Source organism: Trachurus japonicus, chromosome 8 (genome assembly GCF_045865225.1).
Source record: "Trachurus japonicus isolate A0001 chromosome 8, Traja_1.0".
NCBI lineage: Eukaryota > Metazoa > Chordata > Actinopteri > Carangiformes > Carangidae > Trachurus > Trachurus japonicus.
The window spans coordinates 15,884,813-15,912,610 of record NC_140914.1 but is presented as its reverse complement, the minus strand read 5'-3'; the positions used below and the strand labels follow the sequence as shown (position 1 = coordinate 15,912,610).

At 43.6% G+C, this 27,798-nt stretch overlaps 1 protein-coding gene across 1 annotated transcript in view; it reads right to left on the bottom strand.

Moving 5' to 3' along the window:
• coro7 (coronin 7) overlaps positions 1-27,798 on the bottom strand; it is a 113,243-nt gene that overhangs the window by 71,849 nt on the left and 13,596 nt on the right. The window contains exons 8-9 of the mRNA XM_085784229.1: positions 7,355-7,438; positions 6,997-7,079 (exon numbers count right to left, since the gene is read on the bottom strand). Coding sequence (XP_085640355.1) covers positions 6,997-7,079; positions 7,355-7,438 — 167 coding nt within the window. The remainder of the gene's footprint in view (positions 1-6,996; positions 7,080-7,354; positions 7,439-27,798) is intronic.

Genomic DNA, 27,798 nt, shown 5'->3' with positions numbered 1-27,798 from the left:
TGAAGGACGGACCACGATCCTAAACACACAGCCAAGTAAACAAGAAGTATTTTTAGGGGCGAAAATTGGCCAACTATACTATATGTGGAATGTAAAAAGAACTCTGAAGTTTAAAGTTTTGGTTTTTATTTGATTTACTCAAATAAGTGAGGGATTATCAAATTAAATGTCACTATCAATTCAAATCAAAGTCAAAGTACAGATTCTACACGACAGAAAATGTGTAACGGTCCAAATTCTTGTAGACTGCAATGTATGCTTCAACAACTATAAGTCTTTGTTGTTTTGAACTATGTGTATTTAAGAGGGTCCATCTCTCACATACTATGTATACTGTATGTGGGCATGAGCAACTCCTCTCTGTGTGCATCAATATTTTCAATATGGAAGTCTCTCCACTCTCACTCACTCCCTTTGTACCTTTGTTATTCTTTGAAAGGCTATGAGGTGTGCGGTGACAGGCTGCCAATCTGCAGCGGTCCCAGAGGCAGCGGCGGAGGCCAGGCTGCAGGGCGGTGGTGGGCGGGGTGCAGGGCAGAGGAAACCAGCTACTAATGGGAAACACACTTCTCTCCATCGCTCAAATTGTTCTTTCTACCACAGCAGAGAGCGGTGGCAGGCATCCAGGAGGTGCCTGGCGTCCAGAAGCGAGGCATGATTTAAAAACGGGAGCTCTGCTGCGCCACGGTTCCTGATTTTTGTGAAAGGGACAATCATGCGTCTTATAAAACAAATGTGCTGAAAAGGAGTTGTGGGGGGAGAAGATGGGGGGGGGTTATTTAAAAATGCATAAATAGAAAGAGAGTAAGATATGGCAGACAAATTGAATGAAAAATACACAGTAAAGGAAATTGAAAGTGAGCAGATGAAATTGATACAGAGGAAGGCTTGGAAAACCGTATCCATGAAACTAAATATAATTATAGAACAAATGCAGCTGTACTGTAAGTCAACTTTGTAGACTTCTCCTAGTTTGGAAGATCTCCTTGAACCTGTCATTGTGGCACCTCCACAAATACTATCCCCTTGCACTGATACTTAATAGCAGTGTTTATTCATCCCTTAGGATTGCATCCATGTGTTTTGGATAACGGCCTGTGCTGGTTCCACTTTAGCCCAGCCTTCCTCACATCTCTATCAGAAGCATAGCTACTGCGTATCTACCCCACAGAGCAGGGAGAAAAGTGCTGAAATGGACTTGGGATAGCCAAACGACTGTGAAGGCTTTTGGTAGGGCGAAGATCCCAAATGTTATTGCCAGTGCATTTTTAATAAACGGGAAGGGGGGGGAGGGGGTTCCAGATGTTGGAGAAAAGCAATATGTGCAGCTGCAAGTGCAACTCTACTGCTGTTTTTATAAAGGATGGAAAGTGAAGTCTGACACTGACTCAAAATCCAAAACTCAGATAAATGAGGGTGAGTGAGGTTCCAGCTGAAACCTTTGAAAGTTTAGAGTCATTTGTGCATTTTACGTTAACAGAATTAAGACTTTCTCGAATGCCACATAATGTAGAGCAGCTTCCCTTGACAAATCATCTCCACTTTAGTATGCATGAAATTATGAGCCAAACCATAAAAGAAAATAAAGAGAGTTAAGGTTAATGGAAGAAGAGGAGGGGGGAGGTAGAAAGGAAGGAGGTAGCTGAAGGTGGGAGGGAGAGACTTTTTCTATTTTTCCTTCTGTGGCGGGTTCACACAAAAGGGTCCTTCTGATCCCTGGAGTGCTGAGCACATACCTGCGGGATGAAATCAAAACCCTCTGTGAATTATATTAAATATCCCCTGCCAAACGCTCCACATACTTCCACGTCTTTTTTACCAGTTATGAAAGGCTCCATTAGGCTTTACTCTTAGAAAAAAATCCCACTTAAATTAGAATCCCAGATATCAGCATCTTAAAAAAAAAACTTAGCTCCTCGTTACCGTTTGTTTCATCTGTGGTGGATTGAAAGAAAAGTAAGAAACGGAGGAGTAAAGGGGACAAATGGTACCAGACAGCAGGTCTAATAAGTGGCCACATGAGGATAAAGAAAGGATTCACTTAAGGATAAAGGCTTTGTTTCTGACAGGTTCGTATGGACCGGGAATAAATACTGGTTACTGGGATTGAAAGGAGGACAGGGGACTTCTCTGAGGAGGTGTTATGGACTAAAAGGAGGTTAGGGTTGCCACATAGGCTTACATTAAAGGAACATAAACATAATAGAGAGACAATATCTCAGAATGTACACACAGGAGGGGATTTCAGAGCTCCTTCCTCCTCCCTTTTCATCCTCTTCTCCTGGTCGAACTCCCCCTCCACCGAATCACAAACTGAAACCCCAAATGACTAACAGATTCCAGACACCATGTTTCATCTGTCAGAACATAGAGTTCAGGTTCTTTGCCAGAGCGTGTGCGGTCACATCTTTACCCTGTACCATCCCCCAAGGCCATCCTGTAGAGGAGGGGGTGCAGCAGCTGAACTGTCGACTTGACCCTGAGGATCAACTTCGGGCTAGTTTTGCCTTTTGTACCCACCTTAAACATGAGTTTCTGAACTGGACCCAAACAACAAAGCTCAGTTTTCTTTTAGAAAATGAGATGAGAGAAAAAAGTGAGGTCAAACTATCGTTCAAACATTCTGTGGCATTTTTTTTTTCTTTTTTTGGGGTCCGGTTTGGTTAGTAGTGCTGCAGCTGCACCTAATCCCCACAGGAAAGCCTTCAGCTGGGACTGATTTTGGAGTGCCTGGGCTGGGGTGGGAGAAAGAGAGGACTGTTCTGTAAAAGGCTTGTTCCCTTCTGGGGCACAGGCCTCGTCTCAATCCATCTGATTAAAGGGGGTTTGGCTCAATTACACCCAATGAGTGGGCCCTGCTCTAAGGCACGACCCTGGTACAAAAACACACAGAAATAGATGGTGGAGAGTGAACAGAGCATTTGACTCACACCTGGGGCCCCTCCCATCCATCTATCCAACGCAAAAACCTCTTCCTCTCTCTCTCTCTCTTTCTCTCTCTCTTTCAGCTAACGGCTCGGTCTGTCAGCGTTGCTTGCCTCATTGGGGGAGCTCTTTGTGTAACCCGTGACTGGGTTGGGAAAACAGTGGGGTCGGCTCTCGGGGGACAGACTTATGTCTTCTCCAATCGGCAGGCCAAGGTTAGTGGTGGGCACGGGGTCACAGCGATCTGTTTTAATCAGCCTCATGCCAGAGGAAAAGACAGAGCCGCAGAGGTACGCCAACATGAGGAATAATTACATGTGCATGTGTTCACTTGTATGTGAGGAGAGGAGCAGAACATTGATAGTAACAGAGGACCATTACAGAGGTGAGGGTTAAAGCCAGCACTTTCTCTGTGGTTATTATTTGGTCACGCCGAATCCTGACCAATCAGAGACCCTCAGAGAACTCAGTGTCAGCTTTATAACATGATTACAAGCTACCATACAGGCACGCATCATTAAGACCTTGCTGTATTAAATCTGCGAGTGCGGTGAATCTGTGTGTGTTGCTGCTAAAGCAGGGGAGTATGGATAATTATCATGACGTCTCAAGCATTTACACGGCAAGCTGGTTGCAATCGTGCCCAGTTGTAAAGTTCGCTGATTGCAGCTGGCTTGGAGGCCCCATTAAACTCATTATTATAATTCAGGTTTATAGAGGGAAGAGTATGAGGGAGGGAGAGGTACACAGAGATCCATGCTGTTCTCCAATGTCCAGATCTGCAGCTTGTATGGAAAACGGGCCTGCAGTAATAGCTACCTTTGCACAGTTAAAAACACTCCTCTCAGACTCATCACCCTCCATGCCTCAATTTTTCAGTCTCCATTTCAACCCCAACCAAAAAATAAACATTTCCCCTCCATTATTCGCCATCCAAATTATATTCCACCCACAACCCCATTTTACTGGCTCATACTCCCGGGCCTCTTCATGTTGTGACACTCCAAAGAAAACAGTCCTACTGAATGTTGTGGACGAGCACAGCTAACCTGATACAAGCCAGCTCGCTGCTCCAATTACACAGCATGTTTACCACGGCCCTTTTAATTAAAAACAGGCAAGAAAAAAAAAGAACAAATCCATCTTTATGTGCACCTCAGGCCTTAAATGACAGGGAGGAAATGCTCCACTATGGATGTTTGACTTTGAGCTTCCTCAGCTGCTCATGCTTCAATCTATCAAGTGCAGAGAAAAATGGCGACAAGGTCGCCTTTCGATTACTGCATTTTGTCTTTTTCATAGCTGCTTCGTCATACACAAGAGGCAATGCTGAACTAAAACAAAATTATCCACAGAAAACCCACCATGCTAACAAACAAGAAACAAAGAATTAAAACCCTGACGGCCAAAAGGGAACATGAGGACAGCCCGTCACCAGAGGGAACAAGCTGATGGAAAGTGTGGTGCCTTTGCCTAAGAAACAACACTACACAGTGAGATACTGAGTAAATAGTGGCTAGCATGTCTGGACGGAGGCCCAGACACGAGCCTCTGTCCCCCAGATGTATTATAAACCATCGATAAAAACAGATACAGTAACACAGCAAGCTGTAACATATATTTTGACCCTGCTCAAAACCTCGAAACAGGCCAGCCACTGCTCTTATCAGCCACTGCTGATTGCAGACTGCATCTAGGAGCAATTTAGCTATATGGGGAGTTTGGCCAGCGCTTCCGTGGACATGTCTGAATAAGACACAGTGAATACATTTTCCCCTCAATTTAACTCCTGAAGGCTTGTTTACTTCTGACAGGGTTTTGGACACTTCCCACCGCAGAGATTACCAGACATGAACACAGCCTCGGCCCATGGCAGCAGTTTGGGTCAAAAGCCCAGAAGGGACATTGGTCAAAACTTCTACATTTAGAAAGAACAAGAAGAACGGAGGAGAAGGATGAGGGATAAATAAGAAAACATGTGAAGAGGAATTGTGTTAACAATGTGTTGCCAATAAACACAAAGAATCCTTTACAGACCTATTTAACAAAAAAAAAAAGATTTATTTGGTGCAGATTAAAAATAGCCTGGTCAAAATGGGGCGTAAACAAGTTGCTGTGCTGTGAGTCTTATAGAGCTGAGAACAAAATCTTTCTGGCGGAATGGAAAACATTAGGGAAAGAAAAGGAGTTGAAGGGTAAAGGTAATAACGCAGAAGAGAGAGAACGTGAGAAATGAGACGGAAGGAGAGAAGAAAGAATGGCAGTAAAGGGCAAGGTCTCATCTGTCATTTCACTGTCTACCTGTTTTATATCAGCGCTGGTCTGCAGGCATCTGGAGGGGATGTGGCCTTGGGAGTGATAGCTCTCTCCGACACACCATTGCGGCATATGATAGCATGATTGAAGTGATTAAATGCAGGACATACTGCAGACGGGTCAGCACACAACGCACCCTTACAATTAACTGAACATCCAATGTACAGTATTTTCAAATGAACTATAGTATCAAAATACAGGAAACCAAATTCACAGCTAATGAAAATGTGTTCAATAAATCAAAGACTATGTGCTCTTTCTGTTTATTTAAGAAAAGTGTAGCCAGACCCAGAGAAAACCAGACAGTGGCTGGAGTAAGACGGCACGAATGCGTAACAGCTTGTCCCCATATGAGCAGGACAATTCAGTCGAAATCCTCACACTGTTGGTACATTCTCCTCCAGTTGCACCATCCTCACACCTACAAACAGTGACTCTTAAGTAAACTTCAACATTCCTCTGTCTGTGAGCAAAGGCACCATGTGGGGATTTTTCCAGACATCTAGTATGAATATTAAAAAAAACAATATAATAGGAAATTAAAAGAATGTGGCATCAGATATCCTTTATTTCCATGAAAAGTATGCTGGCACCAAACAATGCGATGGGTGTCAAAAGAGGCACTGGGACAGGCAACTATCTGTCTCACTCAAGAGAAAGAGGAAGTGGAGGAAATGGAGATGAGTGGCGAGCGTGAGGGCAGCAGAGGGAGGAGGGGGAGCGGAGGTTGTTATTTAGGACCCCGCTGTGTCAACTCTTAAACGTCTCTGTCTCTCTCTCACACAAATTCCAAGAGGGGAAGGAAAAACAATGACTGCTTTCCTACGATAGGTCTCGGGCTCATAAAAAAGTGTTTTCGCTATTTACAAAAAAAAAAAATCTACCTTGCACATCTTCACACTTTCTGCTCCCTGCTGCAACCAAACATGGGCACAAAGAGACGCTCAAACACCTACGCCAAAGAACAGATGTGGAAAGCAAACACACACTGCTCTCTCTCTCTCTCTTCCCCTTTCTTTCTTATGGCTGTCTGCTACCTCGCTGCCTTTCTACAGTAATATTCATGATCATAAATATATTCAATGCTGCATGACCTAGTACAGTCTGGTCAGCTCTGGTTTGGAAGGACTTGGCCGGCCAGCCTGTTTATACTAAAATGGATGAGCTGGATCTGACAAAGGAGCTCCTCACTCCCACCCCCTCTGTTCTCTTTCTTTCCTCCATCCTTCCATTCTTCTCCTCTCTCTGGAGCCCGGCCACGCTCCTGCTCTCCCCTCCAGTCCTCGGCAGCCGTGTTTGGAAAAATAAACGGAGCAATTGGAGAGGGTCAGGAGCAGAAATGACAAGCTGGTGAGCTGAAGGGAGAAGTGTCAATGTGTCTACCGCTGTTGCCTGACCCTTCACAGTGGTTATGGACAGTAGGACACACACAAACACACACTCTCTCTCTCTCTCTTCTCTCCTGTGTGTGTGGCTCTGACCCAGGAAATGGTAGGAATGTGGAGGGACAGTGTCAGAGCTCTGGGAGGTCAGCCCTCCCCGTCCAGCTGTAAAGCCACGAGCGAGCTTCACAATATGCAGAGGCCATCCATATACCGCACACCAATGTCCACACATACCACACACGCACACAGTACACTGTATGCCAAGTTATGTCAGATCACACAGAGAGACGCTCTGTGGCGCAGGACTCTCACTGACAAGCATTGAAGACCGACCGAGTGTCGTGGCTGGGACAGATGTTGTTGTACTCACCCGTTGGAGGTGCCCAGTGACGCGGTGTTGAGAGAAGAGCTCAGCTTCCTACTGTCCCACAGCCTCACCTCCCGACCACGCATCTATGCACACGACAACATGACTCCAACAGGTGAGACTTGACTTGATGTTTTCCCCAAGAAGGGAGGCGAAACATTTGACATTTGCACCAAACAGTGTGCAAAAATGCAGGATATTGGTTTGTGTCATACTTTTCAAACAAAGCCAGAATGTAATTTGAACTGTAATATAAAATTCATAATGTAAAAATCATATATATATAAATATATATTACTGTGGTTCCTGTTGAGAATTTAAAAAAAACACACTTAACATGCTTTGTCTAAGAGTTTCTTACCATATCAAAGCCAGTGGTCAGTAAAAAGTCGTCTTTAGCCCACAGGATGCGTGAATCCTTGTTGCTCTGAAGGCTCTTGGCACTCTGCAGGACAAACAAAGCAAAAAATGTAACTCAGACACTAGAGGAGCATCAAAATTAAACAAATAAAACATGCCTCGCTTAACTATTTGTGCCTATAACCTTTGAAGTCAATGTCTCGAGGATGAACCCTAAATTTACCACGTCTAGCTCAAGATACCGAGGGGGGACGGGGGGTGATGAGTGAATGATTTGCAGGTAGGAGAAAAAAAGAAAAAAGAGAGAGGAAGGAAGACAGACGGGACTATTCCCAGGTGCCTCTGACAGATCCCAGTGGTTGGACAGAACAGGACTTGTCCCATGAAAGAAGCGCTTGTTGTTGTTGATGTAACAAGACAAGGTGACTTCTGCCCCGGGTGCAGCTTAGATTACCACACTGTGACACTGTGTCTCTCTGTGTGCGTTCATGGTGCCGGGACTGTGTGAAGCTGTTTCTATGGAGACAATATGTGTCAAAACAGCAGCGTTAGACTGGATTTGATAGGTGGTCGTCTCAATTGTAAATGACACATGTTGTCAGTGGTAAATGGCTGAAAACAACGGTGAGTGTTGAAATGAGAGAATGTTTGTAGAGACGACGTGTTTAGAGAAGCATGAGGCCGGTGGAAGGGGGGAATGAAAGAAAGTGAATTAGCTGGTGCCTCGTATACTAAGATGCTATTGAGAATCAAGCCTTAGATGGACTGTAATTATGAAGGTGAGGACAAAAGATGAGACGAGATGCACCAGGCTGTTTTATGGTTCGTCACTCACGTACATAAAAGTGTGATTAAGAAGCAAAATCCTGCTTTTTAGACCTTATCCGTCAGGTCTTAAGTACTTGTGATGTCTCACAGCCGCACTCAGACACTGAGCCCCCTGGTATCTGTGTATTAAATACTTGAGTTACACTGAGTTTTCCCATAAGGCACTGAGGGCGACAATGAAGTTTCCATGGAACAGGGCCCCCCCAGTAGCCCATCCGCCCACTGTGTTTCCCCAAATTACCTTTGTCATTTTTATAGCCAGACTCACTCTGGACAGAAGGTGGCTGGACCTTTGTGCTGTGGCAGGATGACGATGGCTTATTATCCAAAGATTAATGACTTGCAACCTCTCTAAGGAACGTGCTGCCACCTCGCTCTCGTGTCACTGTGACATGGCTGCAGCTGAGAAACTGTAAAGACGATTGGGGCGAACTTGAGCTGTCATGTTGCAACCCCAGAACACAGGGGGTTGGTTACAGGGCCCCCAAACTCTACAACCTGTTAATTTACAACTATGTCAACTGAGCAGGCTAAAACGACAACTGACTGAAGCTACCAGCTGGACAAATGTGGATAAAACAGAATATTAAATCCAGTTTGAGAGACACATCTTTTGTTTGGACAACATGCACACATGTGGGCCCTATCAATTCTAACTCAAACCCCATTTCCTCTTTCGTCTTTCTGACGTCCCTCTCGCCACATGCCCATCCTGGTGGTTTGTGACACAAACGCTCAGGGCAAGAAATAGCAGCCTGCTTATTTACACTTCTTTGCGCTGTCAAAATGCAACCTTTCATCACCCAAATCCTCCTCAGGGTGCTTCTTATTCCATTACATGCAGACAATAGATGACATGCACGTGCCAGCTTTGACGTCAGCACAACTTTTTGGGGGGCAGGAAGAAAAGTGGAGGATAAAGAGTGGTCATTCTGCTGCTTGTTTTATTGATTTCAATGAAAAGGAATTTTAAGAGCTCACACCCTTCCCCGTGAGGGTGCCGCAATCGCATCTAACGTTGTTAAGAAAATAGAGATATTTAGAAATCGGACATTGATGCTAGGATGAGTCACATCTTGATTAGCAAACCTCTCACAGTGACTAAGCAGATGCAGCAGCCCAGAAATCATGTCCTCATAGAGGCTGCCCTTTATGTGCACTCTTGTAACCAAGAAACTAAACTAAAAGATACTGATGTTATTCAGCCAAACCCAGAAACAATATTTTTTACATTCATGTTTCTGTACAAATAAAACAAATGAAATCCAGCATGTTAACTAATGGGCTGTAGATGGATCAGTAGGAAACTATTAACCCCACTTTGTGCTGTATACGCTATGACAGTTACAGTAGTACCACTCCTCTTCTTTGGAGGGTACTTTTTGTTTTTAAGTTATCCCAGTCTGAACATGTGCCTCACTTCGCTCTGTTCTTTATACCATGAAATGAAATGGACATAAATCTTGTCTAACCGAGGGTTGGGTGGAAAACAAGTATATTTCCCAAAATGTTAGACTTTTTTGTAAAATGTAGAGCTTAGGCCAAAACTCCTGTGCTGGAACCATCCCTGCCAGTGAAGCTGAACGAAACTATAAATCGTCAGCAGTTAGAGGAATGTGTGCTCGGTGGCCACACCGGTGGTTCAAACTGAATTTATCGTTCTCAGCTATGAGGGGACTTGACATCCCTACATATGTTGAAAGCACACGCCAACACCATCGCGGCTTTAAAAGGGAGATTCTCACATGTGCACTTCTGCACCTCGCTCAGGGATGATACGTCTTTGTCCATACCAGTGTTTCATCTGATACAATCTGTATGTTATATACAGATGTTTTCTGGCTCCTGGTGAGCTCCTAAATAGCTTTATACACTAAGAGGGATTAACAAACACTCTACTGACCTGGCTCTCAAACACGTTTCTTAAGTTACGCTACCAAAGCACTGACAGAGTTGATAATAATTCCTGGGTTGAATAAACACTTAAGTCGTGACTAAGGATCATTTTTCAGCCAGCAGTCAGCCGGTACGCCTTGTGCAGATAACTGAACTCATATTTGCCTTGATAAGTCCATGGAAGCAAGTGTGTTGAAAATAAATAGCCCAGATGTACAGGAGAGATCCAGAGTAAACTAAAAACCTCCAATAGATCAGAAAAAGTGTTGAGGGGAGGGCGGGGAGAAAGGGAGGCTGGAGCCCGCACGTTATAAACAGACATGGAGGGAATTCATTGCCACTGAGCTGTTCATCACCAGCACCACTGCCTGATTTCCTTCCAGGGGCAAGACAATGCAGAACTGGCACTCTGACCAAACTAGGAGCAAGCTGAGCGCCGACTATTTTAATCTGCTCGGGGTCTGCTTTACACTGGCGCTGCTTTTAGGAGCAACATATGGTGTCTGATTCATATTCCTGGCTAACAACAGGAGATTCCAATTGTGTTCATATTACATGCAGGAGTAAACAGCAAAAAAATCTGCATCATTACTTTTTGCCAGTTTTTATTTAGGCCGAGCTGTGACTTGAGTTTAATGTTGATATAAGCGAGCCAACATGCTCACCATGACAATGCTGATGTATGTAATGTGCACCATGTTGTTTACCAGCTAAGTTTAGCATTTGCTAATCAGCCCTATAGACACAGTACAACTGCTGCTGATGGGAATGTCAAGACTTTTGCAGGAACTTAATCATAAACCAAATGATTGGACAGTTAATGAATAATGACAGATTTGATAAATGGGATGACAGAGACTACTGCAATTCTTTCTAATGTTTACATAAAAGTCTATCCAGCAGTTGTTGGGACATTTAAATTCAAACCACAAACATAAACCTCAGGGTGGTGCAAGGGAAAAGGTCAAGGAATTACTTAAGTAATCAGAATGACTCCTCAAAGCAAAGCTGATATCTGCTCAAAGTGCATGGCAATGGACATTTCATTAATACCCCCAAACCTCAGCCTGCTGGTGGTGCAACAGGTCAAGTAAATGGGATTCATAGACTTCATAGAGGCCATATATGGCTAAAGAATATCAGGGCAATCAACAGACTGACTGACACTACCATCCACTGAGCCATGGCACTAATGTGGCTAAAAAGGCAATTAGGATTGTTGACGAGCTTGAACAGGCATCCATATTTATCCTGCCTTTAGACCTGGGGAGGGAACAAAGAGACTAATTTCTCCTTTACTTCAAGGAATCAATAAAACAAGAATACTGAAAATATATATCACCTTTCTGTGAACTGTCTCTGGAGCAGAGAGGCTTAGTTTTGCCATTACACCATCCCCCAGCCCTTCACTACGCTGCCTGAGCCAGCCAGCTCTACGGCTGAAGGCAAATAAACGGGCCTGACATCTCTCCTGCAGACAGCTATACATGCTCCATACATCGCTCTGCCATGATGTCATCCTTCACCGGGTTTTTGAAAGGCACGCGCGCAGCTTTGAGCCATCTAACTGAGTTGTCATCAGGGCTTGGCGGGCCGGAGCGACAGAAGTGCAAGCGAGGATTATGGGTTTGTGCCGGGGCTGCTGCTCCTCACCGTTTCCCAATAAACAGAGTTTCGGCTTAAGGAAGCGTAACACAGCCGTCAGAGAGCTGCACAAGACTACTAACACCACGGGGCAGCCAGAGGACACAACATCTGGACCTTGTGTGTGTCTATATAAATGTTGCCAAACAGTATCTCTGCTCTGCAGTCATAAATTTAACTCAAATCCCATTCACCTAGAACCCCCCTCCCTCCTTCCCTCCCTCCCTCCCTCCTCCTTTTCCAGCTGAAGTTTACTGACATGCTACAAATCGATCATGACACACTTGAAAATGGGGCACGGGGGGAGACAGGAAACAAAAAGAAAAATAAGACAAATGTTTTCCTTAGCAGCAGAACAAAGGATCCCAGCTGATGGAATTCACACAGAAGGACGGAGAGAGAGGAGAGCAATGGGTCATGACTTGACAAAATACGCAGAGGAGGTGTAAAGAATCGGTTACACCTGCTCGAATGACTCGCTGGCATACGCAGTAAAGGAAGCAGAGGAGATGACATCATATCTGGGAAAAAGGATTTCTGCAGCAACACAGGTGTCTGCATCTAGATGTGAAAAGATGTTTTTCGCACTACTCGCTCAGTAATGAAAGTAAAGGACAAGGATTAATCACGACAAAGAGAGTGAAATAACAAAGGAATCAATGTGTCCTTGGCTGTGATAACGCTACTCAGGCTCAAACGCACCTCCAGACAGCGTTTAGACTCAGGTTAAACACTTTGCAGACACAGATGTCGACACAGAAAAGTGCCAGTCAGCAGTCTAGCCAATTATGGTTTTATAGGTCTATTAAATATCCCTTCTTCACTATAAACAAACGGGAATCACTCCATTTCCTTCTGTCCTTTCCCTCGGCTTTTTAACTTCTGAACTTCAACAGACGGAGCGCACATCTGTGTCACTCACGGAGAATGTTGATTCACCCACCGGGACCAATATCAGGTGTCTGTGTGCACATATGGGAACTATCACAATCTCTGCATCTCCCTCTATCTCTCAGTCTCTCACTGACTTTCTCTCTGTCCTGCTTTCCACCGCTCTTTGTGTCAGCTCAATGGGGGAATTAAGTGTCTAACAATAAGTGCCAGTGGTGCAGAAATGAATGCAATGTGCCTGAAGATCAAGTGCTTATTTTCCTAAGTGCATCCAGTCTAATAATGCCTTACAATGGCAGATCTTCCAGTGAGATAGTCTGTGTTTAAGTGTCAATCAACTGCTCTGTTTAAACCCACTTTCGCCCGTCTGCATGTTGAATCCATATAAACACTTAAAGGGAAACTATGCAAATCCGGTCGCTTTTCCACTGTTTTGCTAACCCTCCCCCCGGCCATGTGCATTTGTTATCAATGAAGCCAGTGAGAAAGCAATCTATGGAGCTGTGGATAGCGTTGCTCATTATACACGCGTTACGATGTGTATATTTGTTTAATCTTACCTGTCATAAACAAGAGATTGCAGTTACAGGGTGCGTTTGTGTCGCGGTGCGGCCGAGCAGAGAGCTGGGACACCGGGGCGGAGGTACTGACCTTGCAAGGTTGGTTTTCGGCCAAGAGTCAGAGAGCCTCCATTCTCCCTCTTAACCAGTTACAAGTCATTTATTTAACCACAAAAATCAAAATTATTCCAAAGCTGTTTAATTAAGGTAAAAATGTAGCAAAGGTGAGGTAAAAATCTTGCATAGTTCCTCTTTAAGTGTAAAACAACAAGCTGTGGATGGGCAGATCCAGGTTAGCTAAGAGTCAATTCAAAGCTAAGCTAAGTGGCTGCTTGTGGTAGTTTCATATTTATCTTATAGACACGATTACATATTTTCAAAACTGTCAGACTTTTTCTGTAAGAAACTTCACGTTGTGAGGGTTTCACCTGTTTAAAAAGTTAATTGGAAGACTCATCATTTCACAGCACATTTGCATGTTTTTTGTGTCTCTGCCTTTTTGTAACTGAGTTTTCTGGTAACAAACAGGCGTCTGTGTGTCGCTTCTTCCCTTTTGTCCCCGCTGCACTGTGAAGGGTCTAATAGACACCACTGGACCATATATAGACCCAGCTGCAGACACTCATCTCCTCAACCTGCTCTTCATTTTGTCTCCATCTTTCCACTCTCTTCACAGAATCATCTTTTTCCCCTCCTTTAATCCCCCCCCCCCCTCTAATCAATAGCTGTTGCCCTGTAGCTTTCATCACCCCTGAAACAGACTCCCTCTCAGTCTTTTCATCTACGGGTAATTAGTCTTTTCAGCAATTACTGGGTTTTCTTCATCCTGCTCTGTCGTCATGGCCCATTTCAGTTGCGTTTGTGAGTCAGGATTCACTATTTTGAATGTGACCGTGACTTCACAGGAGCAGGCAGGTTTCTAGGAATAGGACAGAAAGGGAGGGGTGGTGGCGGAGGGGATCAAACTGGCCATTTTATTCTTTTCATTTCCTCTGCAGCCTGCCGCCACTTTTTCTCCATTAATTGGAACCATCTTACATTTCACTCATTTTTCCAAAAAGTCCAGAAGCCGCAAAGCCGTTCTCTCATTTTTCCATACCTCTCCTTTCTCCGCTCTCTCCCTTTCCTGAAGATGAAAATTAATGTGCAAGGTCAGAGGGTGGGCAGGCTGTGTAATCTACGGGAATGACAACATGGAGTAAATCCTTAGCTGCAGCTGTAATAGCATGAATCTAAGAAGTGATCCGGCTGACATGCGAGGGTCATATATTTTGAACTCACGATTCGCAAGAGTGTCAGCTTACAACGTGAATGCAACCAATTTCCTTTTTGTTGCAAAATCTGAATACAAAAACAAAATAATAACTAATTTGTAAATTCAAATTCCAACCAGGCAGAATGTCTCCTGATTCACCTCACGGACTGTTATTGCCATCATCCTTTTTTCGTATCTGCCTGCAGTCATTCTTTCCCTCGTCTCATTTCCTTTGTGTCAGCAAATGAGAAATACTGTGAAGTAAAAACCTCGCTGTGATGTGAGCCAACGAGACAATGAGCGCAGCTACGAGGCCAGGTCTACTCCGCACACCAGACACCAGGCAAGCAAGCTGTAGCCGTTGGGGAGGGTCCAGTGATAGAAACTGGACGGATCCCCAGTTAAATATAGTATCCAACTAAAATGGGAAATCCAGAAGTCTTCTCCTCTCAACAGTTGTCTGGAGTTTCTTTTTTTTTTTTCCTTCAGTCCTTTTCTTCTGAGCCTTAATCGGAACAAGTGTTGAGGGATAAAGAGAGGACACTAGGTGGAAAGGGAATAGAGAGGTGAACAATGAAGAGGAAGAAAAAAGGAAATACTGAAGTCATGGTTGTACACACAAAGGAACATTAATCTTATAAGGATCAGGGAGGGATTTCCTCAATTTCATCCTACACGCTCCTCAATGCTACATGTCCGATGTATCACATATCCTGTGTTTCCTTTATTATAAGGTGGCAGGTGCAGTGCTGTCACGAATGTTGTTATATAGTTTCATTTTGTGCTTGAGCAAAGACTGAAATCCTGGCAGATCAAATGTCAACAGAAACCCATAAATAAAGTTCTTATTTCTGAACACGCTTTAATAGGGCTGCAACCGACAAATGTTTTCATGATCAGTTCTACTGCTGGTTATTTTCTTGATTTACCTATTTATATGTTTGAATCTATGTAAAGTCCATTAAAGTTTCCAAGAGCCCAAGGTCAGACATTTATTCTGATCAACACTAAGAAATAAAAGAAGTTGAAACCATGTTGTTTTTTCTTTTAAAATAAATCAGTTATTAAGTATTTTTGCATTTTTCACTAATTTAATTGGCTAATCAGTTCAGCTTTAAAGCTAAAGCTTAAAACTTTCTAACAATATCATGAATTAATCCTCTCTGTCAATAATTACACCCTCCTGGCCAATACTACAGAGAGCTGGCTCAGCGTCTGTGCTCCATGAAACTTTGTAAGAGACTGATTGCCACCGACTGCCCGCCACAAAGACGTCACCCTGTGTTTTAAGAAGGCAGGAAAAAACACTGGCCCCTGAAATCAGTCTACCCAATGGAAAAATAAATCAAGAAGGGGGGAAACGAGGTAGGTGGAAAAAAAAAAGGGGGAGTTAACAAGAGATCAATTCCCTTTTGGATAGTGAAGCCAAAAGAGAGAAAATGCTAAATGTCAGTAAGAAAGGGGACAAATTCAGAGGAAAAGAGTTAAACAGAGCTAGAGCACAGGTTAGAAAGGTGATCTGAGGCCGGACGAAGTATAAGGTGTGTTGTTTGTCCATGAGTGGCTAAAAATACAGGCAGACCCTGCTTTCTCACCGGTGTAGCCTTTCAAAAGCTGGCACCACGCTACCATACATCCACTGCTGCCACACTCATTTGTTTGCTGCAATCCCTGTTCTATCAGCATTAGAATTCAGACATGTACCAGATTATCACCTATGAAAACAGCTACAATGATTCAAGTCTACAGTGAGCTACAGGTATGAAGATAAAGTATAAAGGATACCTTCCCTCCTCCTTTCAAAGGTTAACTACTTGCAGGAATAAGGAGCAGTGTGTGTGTGTGTGTGTGTGTGTGTGTTACTCGTACAGCTAGAACACATCTTTAAAGGCCATGGTCTGTCAAGTGTAAAGTGTAAATCTTTTAAAAGAAGAAGACCAGTCCAGTATAAACCAGGTGATCCATGAAAGTGAATGGCTGAAAAACAAAAAAAAAGAAACTTCACAAGTATTATACATCCGGCCTACTGCAGTTCGGTGAGGGTGAGGATGTAATCTTATCCAGCGTGTGTATTTTGGGGTCCAGGTGTAAAATCCATTATCACGCCTGAGCCAGCGCAGGTAACTTTTTATCCACACACACGCACACACACACGATCATTCGCCCGACAGATCGAGCCAACGATCACATGCTTTTTTTGGACGACTATACAGGCACGGAGAGACTGAGATCTGCAAACTCTCAAAGCTCCCACATCCAGGGCCAGCTAAACTAGTGGTGTAAAAATAGTGTTATGGGAAATAAATAATCCCTTGATCACATGGTGTTGTCTTACTTTATTAGTAATTTCATGAATCATACATCAGGATTTCATAAAATGTCTTCCAACTGGTCCTCATTAATGTTATTGAAAACTAGATTTTAGGCACAGTAAGGCAGTCTTGCATTTCGAGTTTCGGTCAAGGCTAGGAAAACAAATCAGTTTAACTGTCATGCTAAGTAAAATGAAACACTGAAGTGGTAGACAGACTGTGATTATTAAGCCACGGTGCTAATTGGGCTGTGTGACCACAGCCAGAGATCCAGCCAGCCAAACATGCCAGCCCGGGCTGTGGTCATCGCTCTCTGAGGCCTGGGGGGACAATAGATTGGATGCAATTGTACAGCACTTAGGGGGGATTGGCAAAAACTGCAATGTGACTATTGGCAGAGAGCCCCCTCTGGGGAAAAAAAACAAAAAAAAACAAAACACAAGGTCGCAGAGACTGGTCTCGGATTGGAGGACCGATACAGAACTTGCGAGTTCCTGGAACTTACATGATTAACGGGACCACTGATTTGCCCGAATCTACGCTGCAGTCCAAGAGCAGCACCAGAGAGCCAGAGGAGATTTCAAGCTCATGTCTGGTGATCTCCAGAGTTTTTTTTGATGGTTATTGTGGTTGTAGTTCAAGCAATGAATATTCTAGAGATGCACTTAGTGGCTTGGTCCTTTAAGTCCAAACAGAGATCCGCGAGGCAGGACGAGGCACAAATGACAGAGGAAAGAATGATGCTGCTGACGACAGCAAGAACTCAGACACCCAGGGCCGACGAGGATCTGCACTCCAGACCTGCTCGGTAAAAACAAAGAGATGACTCTTTTTTTTGGGGGGGGGGTTCTTATTAAGACAGGGTGTATTAGACACAGCAGGAGCGTACAACACAGCTAATCATGCTCACACGGTTGGAGACACCATGAAGCCCCTCACTTCAGTGCCTGTTGTCATTTACAGCTCTTTCATAGCTGGCAATAGATACAGTTGGCTGGCTCTGCTCCCTCCCTGAAACCACATCATAGAGGCTTCACATCTTCAAAGGACCCCCACACATTTGTATAGAAGCATCAATTGTGCACAGTGGGATACACACAGGGGGAACATGTGCGCACGGCATGTCACGTTGATGTCATTTAATCATGAAATCCTTCACCCTGCATAAATACTGGAGGCTTCAAAAAATCAATTCCTAATGTACTATTTGTTTGCAGTAATCAATGTGTGTGATAGTGAAACTTTTTTTGCCTTAACTTCAAGGACTTGAGAAATCATTCATATTAAAGATAAATTCTAGCAGGAATGGAAGAAAAACATGTTTGATTTGATTTTAATTGCAGCAGCAGGTGTTGGCCTGGAGGGATATTATTCATGTGCAATGAGATAAACCAAGTGTGTAATGTGCCAGCTACAGTAATGCTGCTGAGGCCTCTATCATTTACACACTACAGGTATCATTTCAATACCCTCAGCTCAAGTGTTGACCCCCGACACACTGTATTTGCAGCAGCAGATCGCTGTGCAGCCCAAATGACAGCTTGATTAATTACCTCATCTACACAATGCTAACAAATAGCTCAATCTCCGGCCGCTGCTCACACACACACACACACACACACACACACACACACACACACATACAGCAGAGAATTCCAATGTACACACATGCACAATGCTAACTTTACCTCAACACTCAACAGCTTCACACTGGGTGAACTTCCATTTAGCTCTTCCATGAAACCACAAATTGCAGCAGAATCCTCCTCTCTTAAGCAGCTCAATTAGCGAAAGATGACCAAAGCTGGCTTTTGTTGGAAAAGGATGTGGCATTTATAAGACATGTGTGAGCCAGATATCAGGGCCCCCTATGTTCGACCGTTTTCCCCTGTTAGGAACTCATTATGTTGTAGAGAGCTGCTCATTTTCTTTGGCCTCCGAGAAGAAAAACATTCAGCACCAGTGCAGGTATGCACACCTGTGTCCCATTCCCATAACACGTGGTAAACAGCAGCTGCACCAGGCTGCTGTGCGTTTTTCTAAAATAACCCCTGGGAGATGGAATTAATCTCATGGGGCTGTCTGAATTGCAACCTTGGAGTTTTTGCTTTTTCTTTTTTCTTTTGAAGATATAGACCGGATAGACAGGACAGTGGAGAGAGACTGAAGGAATGACATGCAGTACAGATTGGTACAATCAGGAATCGAACCGACGATCACTGCATTGGGCGTGGTCAACATGGGATGTGCTTTTAACCATTGAACCACCGAGCGCCTGGAGTTTTTGCATTCTGTAGCTTTCACCAGCGTCTGTAATGAAAATGCGGCTCCTGTGAACTGCTGCAAAGTTAATAATGATCTATATCAATATCCGTATTGATCAATATCTGCAGGAGTTGTGATACAATAAAAGAATCCATATTATCCATATTAAACGATACCTAACCTACTTTCACACTCATTGTTCTGATTATCATATTAGTGACTCTTCCACCTGTATTCTCTCATTCACATGCCACTTGTGATTTATGGCTAGAATTAGTTGGATTTCTCTGAAACACCAACTTGTTATTTTGCTAGAGCTGTTTTGCTTTTCTGCCAATTATCTCTAATTATATAACCACCATATAAACCATTTAATTTTATCGCAGAATAATGACTTTGACATTGACATTCATCAAGGCTATCAGAGAGAATTAAAGTTTTCAAAACTGTATAGTGTTTCAGCTATTCCTAATAATTACAGTTGCTAAAGAGCACTGAAAGAATGGAAACTTGCTAACCCGCAGTATGATTAAACCAGCATATGGAGGAAACAGACTGGAGTACACAGACTATCCAGGCTAATTGAAACAGCACCAGTGTCTGGTCAAACTAAGGTCAGCTACAGCCCAGCCACAGACGTAGCCCACGGTGCACTTTGTTTTCTGAGGTTGATCTCAGGTCTTGTTCTCCCTCTGCTCTTTGGAGACTCACTGTACTGTATATGGATTATCTCACCTGAAAACCTCAAAGTGAGGTCTGATTCAAAGTTAAGCCCTGATTGTTTCTATGACATAATATAGTTTCATTTTCCATTGCTAAATACAGCATATACTGTATCTGTATGTGTTCAGCTGATGCACATATTCCCACCTGTCCCATAATCTCACGACAAACAGTTAGGCTACTTCACACACAAACAGCATCTGCTCTCTTTCAGCCCCCAAACCACACACTTAACAAATAAACCACAGTAATTGATCATTCGTAAAACAACGCAAGGTACAGGAGATCAACAACAAGCCAATTCACACCTCATTCTGCTGTTCTGGCTGTGAAAAGCCGCCTGAGAAAGGCTGAATTCTCCATGCTCTTGTAATACCTCCAGAAGCAGCAGACTTTGGCCAAGTTTGAAGCAAAGACAGAGACACAATTTTCTGTTTGAAATAAAATGGATAATCTAAGCGAAACAGCGCAGGATTTGATTGAAGCCACATTACAGTTCCTGAAAAGGGACGAGGAGATAATGAGGGCAGACTGAGGTGATGTCACATGGGAGCTGAGAGAAGCTGATTTGAAAAGAGCTGATGTCAACGTTATGATTCATTTCTCGTATCAATCAAGAGGCTCTCTCTTCTTCCCGTTCAAAAACGATGACGAAAAAACTTGCCACGTTCCCAAAAACAAGTGATTCCCATGTGAATTTGCCTCATTCACCCAGTAACAGTGATTAATCCATTATTATATTTCTCTTGGCTTCATTTTTCAGCCTTCCATCCTTAAAGCAGAAGTAAGCGATCCGGTCGTTTTGGCTAATGCTGCGTTCCAGGCAGGCTTTTGAAACCGTAAATTACAGCTTCAAGTCACGACTTACGACTTTGTAGCGTTCCAGGCAACCCACTCGTGTTTTTCCGACCTGTTTTACCTGTGAAAGTCACTATAACGGCCACTCGTAACTTCCGACCCGTGAACTCGTACCAGATCGAACTGGTACGACTTCACAGGTCGGAAAAACACGAGTTACAGGCTGCCTTGAACGCACCATAACGTCTTGTCAGCCGATGGAGTTAGCAACCCCCGCCCTCGTCATGGATCTATTGGTCCTCGTCCCTACGTCACCACATTCAGGCGCATCCCTTGGCTGCACACACAGCCCTTCATGCCGTTCTCTCTCCTCATTGGATAAAAACTGTAGGATACGAGAAAAGTTTTCTCCTCGGCTTACAGCAGAGCAGAGGGACTGACAGACCCGTGTTTCGGTCCAAACACTCTATGTAAGTGATTGCTGTCGGAAGATATAACTATTTAAGACTTATATTAACACAAAAATATCGCTTACTTCTGCTTTAAACTCTGGGGAAAGAACACACACACACAAAAAGATTCAGACAACATATGACTGACAGCTGAAGAGGACACTAATTCCCATGAAAATGAATCTTCACTTTCAGGATGTGGCAGGAGTAGAGAGCTAACCGTCATCCATTTTGGCTCCAGGTGTCACCCACATGTGTGCAGAGGGTCTTAATTAGTTGGAAAACTAAGAGTCCCAGAGCACCGGGCTTCACTAATGAGGCCTCCGCTCACAAACAACACACACATGTGAGCAAAGAGCCCCGTCGCTGCCAGCTGGCACCCACTCGTACCCCCTTTCCTCCAAACAAAATACTTCAGCGCCACCCCCGGAGCACACACACCACCACAAACACTTGCGCACACAACACACAAAAAGTCTGCTCATTAGATGAAGCAGCTAAAACCCCTTTCACAACTCCAGCCCCGGAGCTCCTGCCCTCTACTCAGTCCCTTCTCCTTCTCCATCCATCTGTTTAAACCTCGACACACCAAACACAACTCGAGCATGATACCGAACCGAAGCAAAGCCAAAACAGGATGACTCTCTTTATTTACAAAGGAGCGGAGGAGATGTCATAAATACTAAGCATTGATGGGTCAATCCGTGATTGAGACCGACTCCATCCAGTTCAGTGAGTGGAAATATTTCTCTGGGTTTTGTGCCACTGTTTTTACTCAGCAAAAAAACCCCTGCCCCCTCATTAGGAAAAGATTCCTGTCAGCTTCGCCAGGCTCCCTCAGTCTTTAACTAACACTGGCAGTGAGGCAGCCAGTAACACAGGGAGCTGAAAGATGGAGAAGGAGAGGAAAAAGAAAAGGAGGGGGATGTGGGGGGGGGCAAAACATCTGGGCTAAGTTAACAACTAGATATTACCAGGTCCTGATCTCAGCAGGGTGCAGTGCACCGTGCATAGGGGCGATTGGGAAAGAGGGCGGGTATACAGAGACCAAACCACAGGAGTGAAGATAGAGGGGTGAGAGAAGGCAGCAAGAGACAGAGAGAAACATCTGTGTACAAAAACAAAACAGATCTGCAAAGCTGATCTCATCTGAGGTATGTCAACACGCTGAATGAACACATGCATTTTTATGCAGCAAGGCAAATGCTGAAAAGTCAAGACAAGCCCTGATGATATAATGGTAAATTTCTATAAAACCCCCGAGGAGGTCGAGAAGTACAGTTAAACAGGGGCCAATCGACTAATCATCAGTTTGACCTCAGCACACTTATGAATGTACTGCTTTTCTTGCCAAGTGCGTTTTTTTTTTCCACATCATGACTTGAGACTTCTACAGTACAAGCAGCGGAGGATGGGACTGCATCACAGAGTTGCTACGAAGGCGCAATAAAAACAAAAAATGTGTCTCCCAGCTATCACTGTCAATATTTGCAGAGTTGGTTTATAAGTAATTCTGCACTGCTGTGTTAGACTGTGTGTGCTTGATGCTTGGGAGGAAAAAAATGTTATGAGGGGAATGCTGCTGCGTGTACAGAGGAATATTTCCCCTATGACATGTTTACATTTGGAGAGAGAAATTGATGTTTAAGGCGTACAGTATTTAGCAGTAAAAAACCTGTGTTCTACACAAGCAGGAGCAGCACGTATACGACCAAACCATTAAAAAACTCATTATCACAAATGTTTCTTGTCACAGCCAAAGCATAGTTGCGGATACTGGCTATACAGAGGAATGGTGTTTTAAGACACAGAGGCCTTTTTGGCTTAGTTTTGAAGTAAAATGATGCATCTTGTGTATCTGGAATCTGGAGCTCAGTGTTGAGTAAGCATGTGACATATTCTTGGAATCAGCCCCCCGTTCTTCGTAGACATTATATTTCACGTTTCACAATGTTGAATGAGTGCGCATCGCTGTGGTGTTAGTATTAGGCATTCTCCAAACTGTAAACAAATTTTATTCTGTGGGAAACACCAAATCTCTCTCTGGCAAGTGCTGATGTTCTGTGAGAAGAAGTTATTACCAGGCATTTTTGAGATTGAGGAAGGGATTTTCACATCTGTATCAACACCTGATGTACATTTTATGTGATACTCTTTTGAACCTTGAAGAATAGATTAGACTTTGACTCCCAGTCCCCAGCACACCCAACCTAGGGTTTGCAGCTCAGAGATGGCTTCGGTTTTTCAATAGTAATACTAGAATGACAGAAATTATACAAGCATTTCTCCCAATATTTATAAACTGATGAAATCTACTTTGTCTCTCCTAAATCTGGTTTTGAAATACACAATGTCTGAGGCCTGATATTCAACAATTATGTACCACTCTCATTATTGAGAAGAAGATCTGTTGATATGACTCTCCTTTAACTTGACTTTATTTTCATGACATTCTTCAAATATATTACAGCAGATATCAATTAATAAAATGCAAATAAAACAAAAAAACATGTTGAACTTGAATTAAGACTGAGGCTCTTGCTTGTGAGAATCTTGAGACCTATTTGCAAGATCATTTCAATTTGATTTATGATGTTCTTCATCTGTTTAGGTCTATCAAACAATGGCCTGACTGATGTTTTATAGGCTTTTAATGTTTTCTCGAGCAATCCATACAATACTGTCAAGTGTACAACAACAATGGTACTATAATATGAAGTACACCTGACATGTAGTCACAATCTTTTGCTTGTATATTTATTGTTTTTCTATAATCATTGTGATTGGGAGTGGGCATTCAGCCACTCCCTACTTATGATGGCTTCTCCTCAGCACAAACCATTTGCCTGAAGGTCACAGTACCGAAACGTTGCGGCCATGAAAGTGTGGGAGTCTGTATATTCGGTGCATTTGCGGATCTACTTGTCCCCCTCCTATGCACTTGTCTAATAAATAAATGTGCCAAGTATTTTTCTATTTGACAAGTTGAATTAAGAAAATTAAGGTCACTTTATGTAAATAGGAGCCTGAAAATAGTTTGAGTTATGGAACTAGAGGTTTTTTTGAATCTTTGCCAATGTGTGGATCACACCAACATATCTGTCATGGTGTTAACTGATCATTTTTGCCCTACCAATATATCAGCTGGGTTACAATAAGGATATGAGTTAAAATCAAAAGGACAGAGACACCTGTCATAGTCGAAGAAAACACACATCAAGTAGTTCAGTTCAGCTTTCCCCTCATTTGGAGTGAGATGGAGAAACAGAAAGAGAACACGGTAGACTGAGTAACAGCATCAAAGCCCCAAAAAAAAGTTAGAGGCACAAACACCAAAATTAAGTTTTTGTACTTCATGTCATTTCTCCTTCATGTCTCTCCCTCTGGGTTTACATCTGTGATACAAACTAACCTCCTATGCTCCAGTCAAAGAGCTTCATTGTGCTGCCTGCCAGATTTCACACACACATACACACACAAGCACACTAAGCTCACTGTGCCCGCTGCTGGTTTACTCTGCCCGTAATGAGAAATCTGAGCATGGACACACATAAACCCACCCCCCTACTTCCCAAACACACACTTTTCCAATTATGAGAATTCAAAGATACATAGATAACACAGATGCACTAAATGTAGTTTATTATGCCTGTAATGAGAAATCCAAATATGGAGACACACATACACACAAATGTACAAATACACCTACCGGGAAGTTCAGTCTGAGTAATTTATGGCAGGATATAAAAGATGGTATGAGTGGCTGCTTGCAGCCACCTATAGCAGTGAAACCGCTGTGCTTTTTCTTGGCCCTGCCCAACGTTCTCTCCTCAAGTCCAAACCCATTCCAGCCCGTGGTCCTCTCTAATTTCACCCATAGCAGCAGAAGCTTGAGCTGAAAAAGAGGAATCTGGCCCCCAAGTCCAGCAAACTATTCCCTTTTCCTGTCTCCCTTCTCTTCCAGCGACCACAGATCGACAGCTCTACGGCCAGCACTGGCCCAAAACTATGAGGGGTATTTTCAGCACTGTAATTTGAAGCACACATGGTATACACAGAGACACACACTCATACACAGAAACACACACTCAGCAAATACACTGACTCTGGCGGATAGATCAAAGGATACAATAAGACAGTGGAGTGGAGACACAAATGCCCACAAAGGCACGTGTCACTGCATCCATAAAACACACCTCAGCCCACTGGGACCAAGTCAGTAAAATGTGCCTCTTCCCCTTGTGTGCTGGGTCGGAGGAGTCGTATAGCTCAGTGCAGGAAAATAGGGTGGAGGCCCAACTACACAGAGATGTGAAAGGAACTCATCTGAAAACAAGAGGCCAGTGTAGGGATGTTATGGTAGGGAGGGCAGAGCCCAGTATAGCAAAAAGTGGGGGAAAAACAGTTTGAATGCCATGTACAATGTTTATCTTTGGTACTCGGTGGTACGCCTTTTTGTTATCCTTACAAACTGTGTAACTTATACCTGGAAGAAAATCCAAGATTTTTATCAATTACAAAGGTTCACTCACTAATAAGGTGGCATATGGCCCAATGACCCCATATTAACTGCAGTTTCACTCACAGTGTCTCTAAAGCATGCTCTTATTGATTTAACATCTACTTGTAATTCCTAAACTAAGAAATACACCTGAAGACACATGACACATTTTATCTTCGATGTCGACTAGGGAATGGAGAGAAAGTCAACACAAACAGCAGAGCAGACACAACACAACAAAATCTGAAATTCACCCTGCTCTTCAACATTGGGACGAGAAGCAAAAAGATGCCACATGTACGGACACACGCTCACCCCTAAATGTGCCAACTACCTAAATACAAACACACTCAGTGATTACAGATGCAGTATATACTGCTCCTCTTGTCCAAGACCTTAATTATCCTGCACAGTCTTATTTCCCATAAATACAGTGAGAGCAGGGCTGTAATTAGGGTCTATATTTACCCCACCTGGCTAGAGGAGAACCCAGTACACTGCAGGCCACAGAGATGAGCCAGCACTCAACTACACTGCCATGGGTGGAACCAACCAGGACACCAGAAGAACACGGGAGCTGTGGGATTTTTTTTTTTTTTTTGCACCTCCTCCAGCAAACAAGACTGTAGTGGTAAATAAAGATTTGAATTGTTTATTAGCCGGTATAACTGCTCTAAAACGGACAACAAACTCTAAATACCTGTGGCAGACTGGGACAAAACCAATTGAAAGCACAAGCTCTGATGTTTCATTACAACAAATAATGAGGTAGGCTACTGGCAAACTAATTCTGATTTATCTGGTATTGAATAACAAAACGTCCACTCTGCTGTAGTCCGTGTGCAATATCCAACAGTGATTGATAACCAGCTGAATGCACACACATGACAAATAAGATGTGGTTTCATGGTGCTTCAAGGCTTCAAGGGTGAAAGAGCTTTGCCAAAAAAATCAGACCACTGATTTTGATTAGAGTTACAAATGATACACTAGTTGTGCTCCACAAAGTTGGACAGAGGAGAACTGCTGTCCTGACTAGTACATTCAATCGTTTTTTGTAACTTTCCGAAACTGACTGATTGGTCAGCTCCTCTCAAACTTTGTTTTCTTATTTTGTTACACAACTATTTGCGGCGGTATTCAGCTGAGAGCAACACTATGGGGAGACTGCCTGGAGAGACGGTCAGAAAATATGCACAATGATCCAGTGTTGCCGTTTACATCACACACACAAGGGAAAGCAACGACCAGCAAAAGGGGGATGTGTGCCTTTGTCCTGACTCTGAGAAACCATTTGAGCATTGGGTAGCAAAAACATAAACTGATCAAAAACATGATGGGTTTTTGGTTTTGTTTTAGATGAACACATGTCTTTCCGTTACTGTGCTACGCTTCAAACTCTTTCCACCTCAGAATAAGAGAGCATTATGCTTCAGTCTGAGGCTCCGCAGCATTCGTGAGATACCCTTCCCCAGAAATCTTTTCAGAGAGGAGTTGTGGCTTCTCTTGATGAGGACGACCGACTGGCTCTCGTGCAAGACGCCAAACAGACCTCCCAGTGAGGTTACAAATTCAAATAGTTGGGACACTTCTCTGCCCGTCTCTGTTTACTTTGTGGCCACACTGGCCTTTCCCTGGCATCACCATCACATCTACAACAACAGAACCATCACAATGAAAGCGGAGAAAGTGCTTGAATGTGCCCTCGTGAATCTGCCTTAAAACCACTGACACAATGTGAAATGTTGTGTTTTGTGATTTTTTTTATGGTGTTGGATATTGCTTTGTGGGTCTATGTAGAAATTAGAGCTTTGCGTTCTGCTGTGCGCCCCAAATTACCATCCTCATCACGTCTGAGTGTGTTTAAGATTCATCGCCCGCATGTAAAACCCTGCTTCAGCAGATGGGGTGTTAATAGTAGTGGCGGTGGCTCTCCTATTCTCCAGAGAGAGGATCGCACATCTGAAAGCTGTCAGGGTGAGGCTCTACGCAGTCTGCTCTCCATGCTGAACTAGCCTCCCACAGCAGGACCGAGTGTATTTCAGATAGAGAGATAGGAAGGGAGAACAAGAAAAGCGAGGGAGCACAAACCCAAAAAGGGAAGAGCAACCCTTTAATAACTTTGATCTGGGTCCTACAGTAACTCTTCTTTAGTTTGAGGTGGTGAGGCCATGTGGGGAGTGCAGAGGAGGGCAGTGTGCTGACTCAGGCTTTCGGTCCCTCCTCTCCGTGGCACTGTGGATTAATGAGAGAGCGGGGAAGAAAGAGAAAGAGAAGAAAAAGAAAACCACTGAGAGAGTCGAGAGACAAGCAGACTTGA